A 12,312-nucleotide genomic window follows, 5' to 3' on the forward strand; every position below is an offset into this window, starting at 1 on the left:
AGGAGGGCAATGGGATAAGGGTAGATGAGGCTCTTTTAATGATGTGGTCCTCTCCGAGATGCCATGTGAACTGGACCTGTATAAAGTAAGGCAGTGGTCATGAGAAGTGGTGAGAGAAAAGCCTTACTGGCAGTGAGAGCAGAAAGTGCAAAGGCCCAGGGGCTTCTCTCTGCACTAAATATAAGGCAAGGTCCAGGATTCTGCACATTTTCTTCTTCCGTAATGAATACTCAGCACAATTCTCAGGACACAGTGCTGGGGTTTCCGGTGGAAGGGCCTCCCCACTTCCCCATTTCAAACGCCAGATCCAAGCCACCGGCCGTCAGAGCTTCTCTGAAATACCTCTTCCTCCAGGAAACCTTAACTCATCCACCTAGGAGCGATCTTGAGCTCATCTATTAATTTGTATGAACTTTATTTTTTTTTAATTTTTTTTTCAACGTTTATTTATTTTTGGGACAGAGAGAGACAGAGCATGAACGGGGGAGGGGCAGAGAGAGAGGGAGACACAGAATCGGAAACAGGCTCCAGGCTCCGAGCCATCAGCCCAGAGCCTGACGCGGGGCTCGAACTCGCAGACTGCGAGATCGTGACCTGGCTGAAGTCGGACGCTTAACCGACTGCGCCACCCAGGCGCCCCTGTATGAACTTTAAAAAAAGGTAGCTCTTGTTTCTTTCTAAGGATGTGTGCGTAAGGCACTGATTTTGTTTTTTGGGGGTGTAACACCGCTGAAGTTTAGCCGAACGGCTAAAACTAAACGCGAGAGCCCGTTCGGTGGACCCGCGCTCTGCCCTCGGAGACTACATTTCCCATACTGCCCCGCGGGCCAGGGAGGTGCGTGAAGCAGTGTCTCCTAAGACCCGGATTGAGGTAAGATGGTGGGCTCGCGGTGAGCGTCTGTCAGGTAACTGCTGCCTTCTCCTCCTCTGGTCAGGGAGTTCCTAGAAGCTAGACAGGCTCAGAAGCTTTATGGAGAGATGTTGAGGTCCCCTACCTGTCGTTCGCGGTAGGATAAAGCTGGTATCACCAGTCGCGGTCCATCCTGCAGAAGGGTTGGCATAATGGCCGTGCGCTTGTGGGGCTTTCCTCGTGCCTGGGTGGGTCACTTGGGGACCCCTCCAGTCCAAGTCTTTTGGATCTGTCCCTGGGTCCTAGTCCCGGTGCGCCTGGTAGCCTGTTTCTCAGACCGCGGGTCCTCCGAGGCTCCCCGCAGCTTTTGTTGCGGGGTTGAAGTATGGGCCAAGGAATTGACTACCTGAATTTCTCGCCCTGGAGTGAGTAATCTGGCTTCCGCTGGGGGTGCTTGTCCCGGATTGAGGGGACCTGATGTTCCTCCAGATATTTTGTTCCTTGGTTTGTGGTCAGAAAACATGGCATTGCTTTCCATCCATGCCACCTATAAAGCAGGGGTAGAAGAGGACAAGTAAATCGTTTGACCTCCCTGAGCCTCGGTTCTCAGTGTATAAAATGGAGATGCCTACTTCACAGACTTGTGATAGAACATATATTGTATAGAGAAACGTGAACTGCAAAAACCACAGTGTATGAACCCAGGGAAAGTAGACACATGTACTAACCGTGCAAGGAATCGCCCTGCATAGGTTAGTCCAGCGTATAAAACTGTGCGGCCTATGTCCCCCATTCCATTTTATCACTGTTGGGGGAAGGGAACCAACAGTTATCGAGGCCATTTAAAGACAAGGGATGTAGCAATGGTTAGAAGTCATTTACTTACAAAAGCCATGGAGGTTGTGGTGGTTTTCCCCATTTTACCATCGAAGAAACAAAGGGCCCAAAGTCCCCCAGTTTATGAGTGACTGATAATAAAGTTCTTGTAAGTAAATCATTTAAATTGTGTACTTTAGTTTCCTCATGAATGGAAATAAAGATACCTGTCGTGATTAATAGAATAAAATGGCAGTGAAAGCACATTGTTAAATTAAAAACCTTGTACATGTATAAGAGGGTGAAATTTTACTTGGGACTTCAGAGAGTTTATATGTGTTCCCCTAAATCAGTATTTACTAGGCCAAGGATAGGAATTGTTTAAATTTAATCAGAAACAATCCTACTTCAAATGATGTAGTAAGATCTTGCGTATGGCACCTGAGAGGCTGTACACAGACACATTAATATTATGAGGGAGGATGTTTTGTGTAGCACGTGTGTTTCTTTTTTTTTTTTTTTTGAGACAAAACTTTCTATTATTACTGTTTGTTTTTTTTTTTTTTTTGTAATTTACATCCAAGTTTGCACATGGTACGCCAATGACTTCAATGAATGTCCCTTACCCATTCAGCCCATCCCCTCTCCCACAACCCTTCCAGTAACCCTCTGTTCTCCATATTTAAGAGTCTCTTATGTTTTGTCCCCCTCCCTGTTTTTATATTATTTTTGCTTCCCTTCTTTTAGGTTCATCTGTTTTGTCTCTTAAAGTCCTCGTATGAGTGAAGTCATATGATATTTGTCTTTCTCTGACTAATTTTGCTTAGCGTAATACCCCCTAGTTTCATCCACATTGTTGCAAATGGCAAGATTTCATTCTTTGTGATTGCCGAGTAATACTCCATTGTATATATATACCACATCTTTATCCATTCATCCATCGATGGACATTTGGGCTCTTTCCATACATTGGCTATTGTTGATAGTGCTGCTATAAACATGGGGGTGCATGTGCCCCTTCAAAATAGCATACCTGCATTCCTTGGATAAATACCTAGTAGTGCAGTTGCTGGGTCATAGCATAGTTCTATTTTTAATTTTTTGAGGAAGCTCCATACTGTTTTCGAGTGGCTGCACCAGTTTGCATTCCCACCAGCAGTGCAAAAGAGATCCTCTTTCTCCGCATCCTCACCAACATCTGTTGTTTCCTGAGTGATTAATTTTAGTCATTCTGACAGGTGTGAGGTGTCTCCTTGTGGTTTTGATTTGTATTTCCCTGATGATGAGTGATGTTGAGCATTTTTTCATGTGTCGGTTGGCCATCTGGATGTCTTCTTTGGAGAAGTGTCTATTCATGTCTTTTGCCCATTTCTTCACTGGATTATTAGTTTTTTGGGTGTTGAGTTTGGTAAGTTCTCTATAGATTTTGGACACTAACCCTTTATCTGATACGTCGTTTGCATATATCTTTTCCCATTCCATCTATTGCCTTTTAGTTTTGCTGATTGTTTCCTTCGCTGTGCAGAAGCTTTTTATTTTAATGAGGTCCCAATAGTTCATTTTTGCTTTGGTTTCCTTTGCCTCCAGAGATGTGTTGAGTAAGAAGTTGCTGTGGCCGAGGTCAAAGAGGTTTTTGCCTGCTTTCTCCTCTAGGATTTTGATGGCTTCCTGTCTTACGTTTAAGTCTTTCATCCATTTTGAATTTATTTTTGTGTATGATGTAAGAAAGTGGTCCAGGTTCATTTTTCTGCATGTCGCCGTCCGGTTTTCCCAGCACCATTTGCTGAAGAGACTGTCTTTATTCCATTGGATAGTCTTTCCTGCTTTGTCAAAGATTAGTTGATCATACGTTTCCGGGTCTATTTCTGGGTTCTGTATTCTGTTTCATTGATCTGAGTGTCTGTTTTTGTGCCAGTGAGTGACTGTTTCTAAGAGGAGTTATGCATTTGCTGAATGCTCACTAAATGGAAAGAACTATAGTAAGTGCCAAGAAGTTTGCATTTAAGAAAAATAGTAATGGACATAGTTCTAAGGCTTTAGGTCTTATATTTTGGTGTTGATCTTTGTCCTATATCACAGGGAAATTTAAAGTTGTTTAAAAGTTTTTCTTGTGACTGTAGTTCTAGGTAGTGCTTCCTATCTTGTTCTTATAGTGTTCAATATATTGTACCACTTTAATTTACCATAGGTAGCACTAATTTTTCTTTATCTCTTACGCAGGGATGAAAATAGGTATGCCTGGAAGCAGATTTTAAAAGCAGTTTCTCCAGGTCATCTTTCACACCACCGGATAAGCATCTTGAGTCACCATGGTATTAGCAGCAGTAAAACGGGTGATATCAAACAGAACTATCTGGAAACATTTATTTCCGATTCAAAGTGAGATTTTTTTTTTAATGTTTAAAAAGAGTTTTAAAAATTTTCAAATATTGTAGAAATCCTTGTTCACTGTAGAAAATTTAGTGTCTAGTTATTAATAAAAAATGTTTATTGTATATGCTCTTAATAGCAGGAATGTTTGCAATAATGGAAAAGGGGAGAAAGTCTAAATGTCTGTCAAAAGGGGAATGGATAAATTATGGCATATCTTTACTATGAATATCATACAGCTGTTACCAACATGAAAAGATCTCTAAATAGCAGGGGGTAAAAGTAGGTCACAGAACGGTATCTATTGTATGATCCCATTTGTGCATTTTAAAGAAGATCTACTATATATGTTGTGTGTGTATGTATAAATACAGAGTAAAAGATGTGGACCAAAGAGATTATCTGTGTAGACCACTACTGGGATTTAGCTGAGGGCAAGTGAGGGATTGACAAAGAGGAACTTTCTCTGGTCTGAATCACTTACGTTTACTATGTTTTCACACATTACTTTTTTACTAGTTCTTAAAATGAACAAATAAAGGGCAAATTTACAATTCCATCTTATAAAAATCATTGCTAATATTTTGGATTTCAGTTTGTGTTTTCTATGTACTAAGCCATTTAAAAAATATATTTACGTATAATATAAAAATGTTTTATGTATTATAATACATAAAATATTTATAATTTATAGGAGCACCTTTCTGACTCATTGGGTAGAACTTGTGACTCTCAGTCTTGGGGTCATGAGTTCAGGCCTCATGTTGGGCATGGAGCTTACTTTTACAATTTTATAATGTATATAATATATAATTTGTACCTTTTTTTCCTAAAGACATGTGGGTAGTCTAATATTTTCTTCAGAGCCTATTAATACATGTTTGATAGTCAAAATATTGACCCATATAAATAAGTAGACTATTAAAATCTTATTTCCCAACTGGTCTTGCTTTCGCTCTCCCTTCCTTCTGTCTGTGAACTCTCTTCTTCCATTTCTAGAACAAACATGGTTATAGTGTTATAATAGGTTTGCATTTTCATCTTTAGCTATGCTAGCCAAATTTTTTTTACGCATCTCTGGATGACCTTAATCTCTTCCTTCATATTTCCTATTGATTGCAATTTGTAATTGAACAGTGGTTTATTGAGTTAGGGGGAAAGAGTTGAAGACTAGGGTAAAAACTGAGTAAGAGTATAATTAACCAAGTAAATGAAGGAGGAGATTGCTAAGAGACTTTAGATATAAACTAAAATCAGAATGAGAACAAAACTATAGTTTGCTCTTGATTACTTAGGAGCATTTTAGTTGTTGAGAATTGGGAGAGACCTCTGCTGTTTACCCTCCCCTTTGCCTTGACCAGAACCCAGCCTGAAGGCTGATGGGAAATCAGACCTAATCCATTTTTCCCTGGTCTATGTGCTGAAAGAGAACCCTCACTGAGGTTAGTGTGAAAACCAGTTAATATGCCCCTCGATAAGTGAAAATTTTCCATACATACTTTATCCACTGGATTATAAATTTGTAATATCTAATTTATTTTGGTTTCCTCGGTACCTCTCATACATGGTAGATGATAAGTGGTTGAACTGATTTGAATGGATTGGAGTTGTCAAAATGTGTAGTTAACTAAGAATTAATTTGCATTACCCCAGTAAATGAATCCATTTCACTCAGTCATCCTAGTATTTAGTGAATACCTCACTTCTTGCATTCTGAAGCCTCTTATTCTGCACAAGTTCTATTATTACTATTATTGAAGGTAAAGTATTACTATTATTGATATTTTATATGAAAAGGAAGAACATTAAGATTAGAGGCAAAGCAAAACCATGATTAAGGGAGAAAGTTCAGTGAATAGAAATAAAAAGGCCTCCCCATATGCCAGAAGGAACTTTTAAAACCTTTAAAAATATGTAGTCAAAATGGGAATGTAGAATATTTTAGTTTTGTTAAGTGTACTAAGTCATTTGATCCTTACAACTTTGAATTTTACAACTTTGAATAATGTTAGGTATTTAATAAAGGTGAAGGAAGTTGAGTTCTCTGACCTCTCTGAAACCTAATCAAGTTTGTATATCTGATAGATGAGAGCCGTAATCAAAACTTAGGTCTTCCCATCTTGTTTAGCCTGATACACTTTCTCCTGTACCTTCTTTCCTGTACTAACTTAAAATATTGAGTATTTGAAAGTTAGGCAAGACTATTAGTTCTTATAGATCTTAGCAGAAAGCAATTGAACATATGTATACATAACAAGAATAGCTTGTAAGTTATGGAGAGCTGACTCTCTGAAATTCTTTTTAGTGCATTGAGTTGATTGATGTTAACTTTGGCATTTAATTCTAGTTACATGTTAAAAACCTCTGATATTTACCATATCTAGAGTTTTTCTCTTGACAAAGTGTCAAATTAGTTTTTTAAATTATGTACTAATTAAGAAGTTAACATTTAGAGGCAGTTTGGGGATCACTTTTTTATTAGTAGTCACTATAGGGGACAGAGTAATGATCAAAATTTGGTTCCTGGCCTTAAGGAACTTATTTATGCTTGTAGGTGAAATAGACATCTATGAAAATAAGAAATACCTGGAATATGAGGTAGAAGGCAATGTATGTCATGAGGGCACAAACAAATGTCTGCACAAGTGTAGGGTAGAAATTTAACAAGAGTTTCTAGTTCACCTGAAATACCATTGTCTTGAGTTTCCCCTTTGCCTATTTTTTTTTTTTTTTAATTTTTAAATGTTTATTCTTGAGAGAGTGTGTGAGCAGGGGAGGGGCAGAGAAGGAGACAGAATCGGAAGCGGGCTCCGGGCTGTCAGCCCAGAGCCCGATGCGGGGCTCAAACGCAGGGCTCGAACGCCCAGCTTGAACGTGGGGCTCGAACTCACAAGCCAAGAGATCATGACCTGAGCTGAAGTCGGATGCTTAACTGACTGAGCCACCCAGGCGCCTCGTCCCTTCCTGCCTGTTTTAAAAACACTTAAGTCTGTGTGTCCTGCCCCTGCCACCCAACCCTATTTGTTTCACTGAACGTATATATCACCTAGCTCGTTTATATTAAGAGAAGACAGACTTCTTTTAAAATTAATTCATATATGATTAGGAAGACCCCCAACAGTGTCAGAGAAGAAAATAGTGTAAGTGGTTTTTATGTTGTCCTCTGATTTGTCTTTTTGAATGCTTCTCTATATTAGCACAGATAATTGAAAATCAAATCTTTTTTATTTTTTTTATTTTTTTAAAAAAAAAATTTTTTTTTCAACGTTTATTTATTTTTGGGACAGAGAGAGACAGCATGAACGGGGGAGGGGCAGAGAGAGAGGGAGACACAGAATCGGAAACAGGCTCCAGGCTCTGAGCCATCAGCCCAGAGCCTTACACGGGGCTCCAACTCACGGACCGCGAGATCGTGACCTGGCTGAAGTCGGACGCTTAACCGACTGAGCCACCCAGGCGCCCCGAAAATCAAATCTTTTGAGAGATGAGGTTAAATTTCTAATTCTTTGTATTTTATTATTTTACATCAATAGAATTTTGGCATTGACATTTTGCTGAGCAGTCTTTTATGATAAAAGAGTTTTGCTAAGGTAATTTTTATGCTTGGAGTAAGAATTTATATTTAGATCTATAAGTATATGCAGTCTTCGGGGAAAGAAGTATACAAAGATGGAAAATACACCTTTTTTACACATCTTTTGTACATATAAATAACTGACGCAGAAAAAAACAAGAAGGACCTCGCAGAAGTTATAGTAATGTCATATGAAACGTAGGTTGTGGGACATGCAAAATAGACCACTCTTTTCTCTGTGTTGGGGGTTGTGGGGCAGGGAGAGGAAAAAAGATTTCATGAAAGAGTAACATTTGACTTTGAAGGATGAGTGGTATTTTAACAAAGTGGGGATTTCACTCCATACTGAAGATCCAGAGGCGGGGTTGAAAGAAGTTGATCTTGGCTTTAACCAAGATACACAGTAGTTCCCCCTTATCCCCGAAAGATACATTCCAAGTGTCCCAGGGTTGCTTGACACTGTGGATAGTACTGAACACTACGTTTTTGCCTATACATACGTGCCTGTGATAAAGTTAAACTTCCTAGTTAGGCACAGTAAGAGAGATTAATAACCATAATTAATAATAGAATAATTTTAATAATATACTGTAATAAAAATTATGTGAATGTGATCTCTCAAAATAGCTTATTGTATTGTACTCACCTTTCTTTTTGTGATGATGTGAGATAAAATGTGTATGTGCTAAGATGAAGCAAGGTGGATGACATTAGCATTGTCCTGTAGCTTTAGGCTACTGTTGACCTGACACTATGTCAGAAGGAGGATCATCTGCTTCTGGACCGAGGTTGACCTTGGGTAACTGAAACTCCAGAAAGCAAAAACACGGATAAGGTGGAGGTGGCGGGAGGGAGGACCACTGTGTTCAGAACTGTTTTTAAGTTTACTGAGCTACATTTACATTTTTTCTTTATATTTAAAAACATCATTTCTCTGAACATACTTAACAAACTTAAAGTAGTTATGGCTTTTGAATTTGTAGACTTTCTAAAAAAGGGAAAATATTCTATGAAATGTGAGCATTTTGATTAAGAAAAGTTAATTATGAACAATTTATTTTATATTTCATCGCTAACACTCCCCCTTTGTGAACTGTGCACTTGGTCTCACAAAAGCTTTTATTTATTTATTTATTTTACAGACGTTTTTTAGACTACCTAAATACTTCATGTTCTTTCTTACCTCTGTCCTTAGTACTTATAACTCTCTGAAAAGATTATTGTACTCAACCCCTACCAACTCCTGCTTATTCCTCCATCCTTTAGAGCACTGTAGACATCATCTCTACTGGAAGGGCATTCTTAAACCTGCACAGTCCTATTTTGTAACCTGTCCGGGTGCCCCTCTCGTGGTGCTTACCCATCCTAACAGGCTTATCGTTTATATTGGAATTGTTTTGTTTATATTGGAATTATCTCTCACCAGACTTGTACCCTTTTTGAAAGCAGGGACTAGATCTTGTTGTTGAATCCTTGGTCTCTAGTACAGCCCTGTTTCCTGTAAATGCAGTAAGTGTTGGCTGAATGAGTGAAACTAGCTTTACATTTATGTGAGAAGGTATGCTGAAATTAACTAAATCCATTTTTTTGCAGACGGAGCTTTATATTGTGTTTGTCATAAATCTACGTATTCGCCTCTTCCAGATGACTATAATTGGTATGTATTTAAATTCAACTGAAAAAATAAGTCTGTTTGTTGTATCTGAAATGATTTAATTTTATTTCTCCTTTTGGTATTTTCTGCTTTCTTTTCTGATTATTCTTTCTTTAATTTTGTATTTAAAAGTTATTTCAGTGGTCTTATTTACCCAGTATCTGGGCTCATAAATATTTTAAATAGAAATCATTATCATTGTGTTTCAGTGAATACTTAATTTGTTGTAAGACATGTTGTTAGAAATGCTGTCTTTTATCCCAAAGCCTTCCTTAGCTTTATAGAAAAGTTAATTAGTTTTTATAGTTTTTTTCTCTTGGGGTTCATAGCTGTTAGCTTAAGCAATTATTTATCTTTTGTTTGATGAAGAATAATCCTAAGTTACAAATAATTTAATGCAGTCACAATTTATTTGGTATTTATTTAATTCTTGTCACTATGTTAAGAACTAGGAATAACGTGAATAAGATGTTGGCTTTTTTTCTCTGTAGGAGAGTCTGATATACAGAAACGGCAACGTATCTTCTTAAGCTATGTTTTTATTGCAGATTTTGGTAAAAATGTATTTTCTGCCCTCTTGACACTAGTTTTAGTTTTAAGTGTATATTTAGTAAGTGCTAAGATAGTGATGAGATTAGAGTAGGTAATAGGTAATACTTTCTGAACCTGAAAAGATTCAGACTTACAGGTGTTTTGTATTATGTAAAACTCCATTCTTCATCCAAAATCATTGGGTAGATGCAATGTTCGTTATAGCTGTGTTACGTTATTCCATCTTAAAATCGTGGTGAAACAACTTGATACCCTATGCTGTGTTAGCTAAAAGACGTTGTAGTGTCTAATTGCCACTCTGGTTCAAATCTGCTTGGTATTGAAGTCCTAATTTATAGATGTGTAGAAAACATATAAGATTAATGAAAGCTGAAAGTTGTTCTCTTTAGAATGTATATGGATATAAGTATAATAGTAGTTGCTGTGGTCTTTGACAAACCAGCGTGGTCAGTTGGTACCTGAATGAGATCCAGCCACAGCACTCCTGGAAAAAATATTTGGAGGAGTATTGCCCAAAATGTGTTTTTCTAGGAATATTAATGGAGGGAAGTGATACTATTCAGTAATTATGAAATTTATTTGACCTCAGAACCCTTTATGGGAGGCTTCTTACAGTTGCACTCTTCCACCAAAGGCACTTAGAGAAATGCTAATCTAGAAAAAGTGCTCAGCTATAGACTTTATGATTGGAAATTCAGGTGATACTTTGCCTGGAAGATTATTTACTTTGTTGATCTTTAATAATTCAACCAAGTAATGTACTTCTTATAGCTTTTTGAAGGTAGTTTTTAGATAAGGGGAAAAAGTTCTAATAATAGTGATGAGTAAACATGAAAATCTCTTCCAAAGATTTGGATATTCTACAAATAAATAATCTGAAGAATAATTTAGATACGATAGTGGGTAACACATTAAGGGTTTGTTGTGGTAGTTAAGCTGACATATTTCGTGGGATGGTCAAGTTGCCCTCTATGATTTGGGTACCAGGTGCCATAGCATCATTCTTCAGGGGTTTAGGATTAATTACTTTTATCTCTAAGAAAATCATTCTGCCTTGAATACAGTATAACTCTTTCTAAAACATTTTTTTTTTTTTTAGCAAAGTAGAGCTTGCTTTGACATCTGATGGCAGGACAATAGTATGCTACCACCCTTCTGTGGACATTCCATATGAACATACAAAAGTATGTATGAGAAAATCTCTTGTAATTTTTAATTTGCTGTTAGAAGTATTCACACTTCCTTACAGTATCCAAAGAGAATAAAACTGTTTGATTTCCTTTATATGGTGTAGATCTTTTTGTTTTTTTAATTTTACCATTTCAATTTTTCTCATTTCTTTTCCATCTTCTTTCTTTAAAAGCTTTCTTCTGTACACAAAGTGAACCATTTAAATGCAATCATGGCATCAATTTTCTGGTCTAAAATCTGGTAGATTTTTGTATAGTATAAATTGACAAAACACATTGTCCCATACTGCTTTATATTGTCGTAAGTCATGAAGCACTATATTTTAGAATGCTGTTTTATACCTTTTATATTGAATAGGATCTGATAATCCTTTTAATGTTTGGTGAATTTCCTTTTTTTTTTTTTCCAGTTAGCTTTTTCTAATGGGACAACATGGACATGTATTTCAAGGACTAGTTTTTTTTCCATATTTCTTCAAAAGCCACACACTAGGTAGAGGAGGTTTTTTGTTTTCAATACAATTTACTAAAAAAAATTGTTTTTAATGTTTATTTTTTTGTGAGAGAGAGATCGAGCGTGAGCAGGGGAGGGGCAGAGAAAGAGAGAGACAGAATCTGGAGCAAGTTCCAGGCTCTGAGCTGTTAGCACAGAGCCAGATGCGAGGCTCCAACTTCCCAACAGCAAGGTCATGACTTGAGCTAAAGTCGGACGTTTAACTGACTGAGCCACCCTGGCGCCCCTCAATACAATTTATTTTAGCTTGACCCAAGTCTTTTTGTTAATTTATCTTTATTTGAAATGCTTTCTCCTATGTCTCTAAGCCTTCTTTTACCATATTTGATAATGTTTGGTGTACTTTTTGAGGAGAAAATAACTAGATAATTCAAATCATGATGTGATGCATCTAGTTGTGCCTGTTTTTAAAAATCATCATTAGGGCTAGAATACTGGTTGATTTGACAAAATAGATTGTTATTTTGCTAGTTTTTATTCCCTTTTTAACCTCACCATTTTGTCTGCCTGCTTTATACTGCTTTGTATTCTAGCCAGATATCATAGGCGATAATCCAGTACCTCTTTTGTTTCATTTCTTGGGACAATGTGTAGAAGATAGGTGTAAGTCACTGACTTTTATCTTGTAAACGCTCCAGCACATGCTATTTTGTGCCCTCTCTCATTATTATTTTGAATTATATTTCTGGTTATGTGCTTTATCTCTGTTTTAGCAGTTCTACCAAGACCATGACTGCAAAGTCATTTCTCAACCTCAGACTCTCATCCATATATGGCTTTTTACATCCCTGA

At 37.4% G+C, this 12,312-nt stretch overlaps 1 protein-coding gene across 3 annotated transcripts in view; it reads left to right on the forward strand.

Moving 5' to 3' along the window:
• The first annotated feature begins 705 nt into the window (after positions 1-705).
• MRPL42 (mitochondrial ribosomal protein L42) overlaps positions 706-12,312 on the forward strand; it is a 33,633-nt gene continuing 22,026 nt past the window's right edge. Inside the window, exons 1-4 of one of the 3 annotated variants that reach the window (XM_047867462.1) lie at positions 706-871; positions 3,887-4,045; positions 9,204-9,267; positions 10,916-11,000. In XM_047867462.1, the coding sequence (XP_047723418.1) occupies positions 3,976-4,045; positions 9,204-9,267; positions 10,916-11,000 (219 nt within the window). In that variant the 5' untranslated portion in view covers positions 706-871; positions 3,887-3,975. Of the gene's footprint in view, positions 906-3,886; positions 4,046-9,203; positions 9,268-10,915; positions 11,001-12,312 lie in introns of all 3 variants that reach the window. The other 2 variants (XM_047867460.1, XM_047867461.1) reach the window with 2 other exon arrangements.

Source organism: Prionailurus viverrinus, chromosome B4, assembly GCF_022837055.1.
Source record: "Prionailurus viverrinus isolate Anna chromosome B4, UM_Priviv_1.0, whole genome shotgun sequence".
NCBI classification, from domain to species: domain Eukaryota; kingdom Metazoa; phylum Chordata; class Mammalia; order Carnivora; family Felidae; genus Prionailurus; species Prionailurus viverrinus.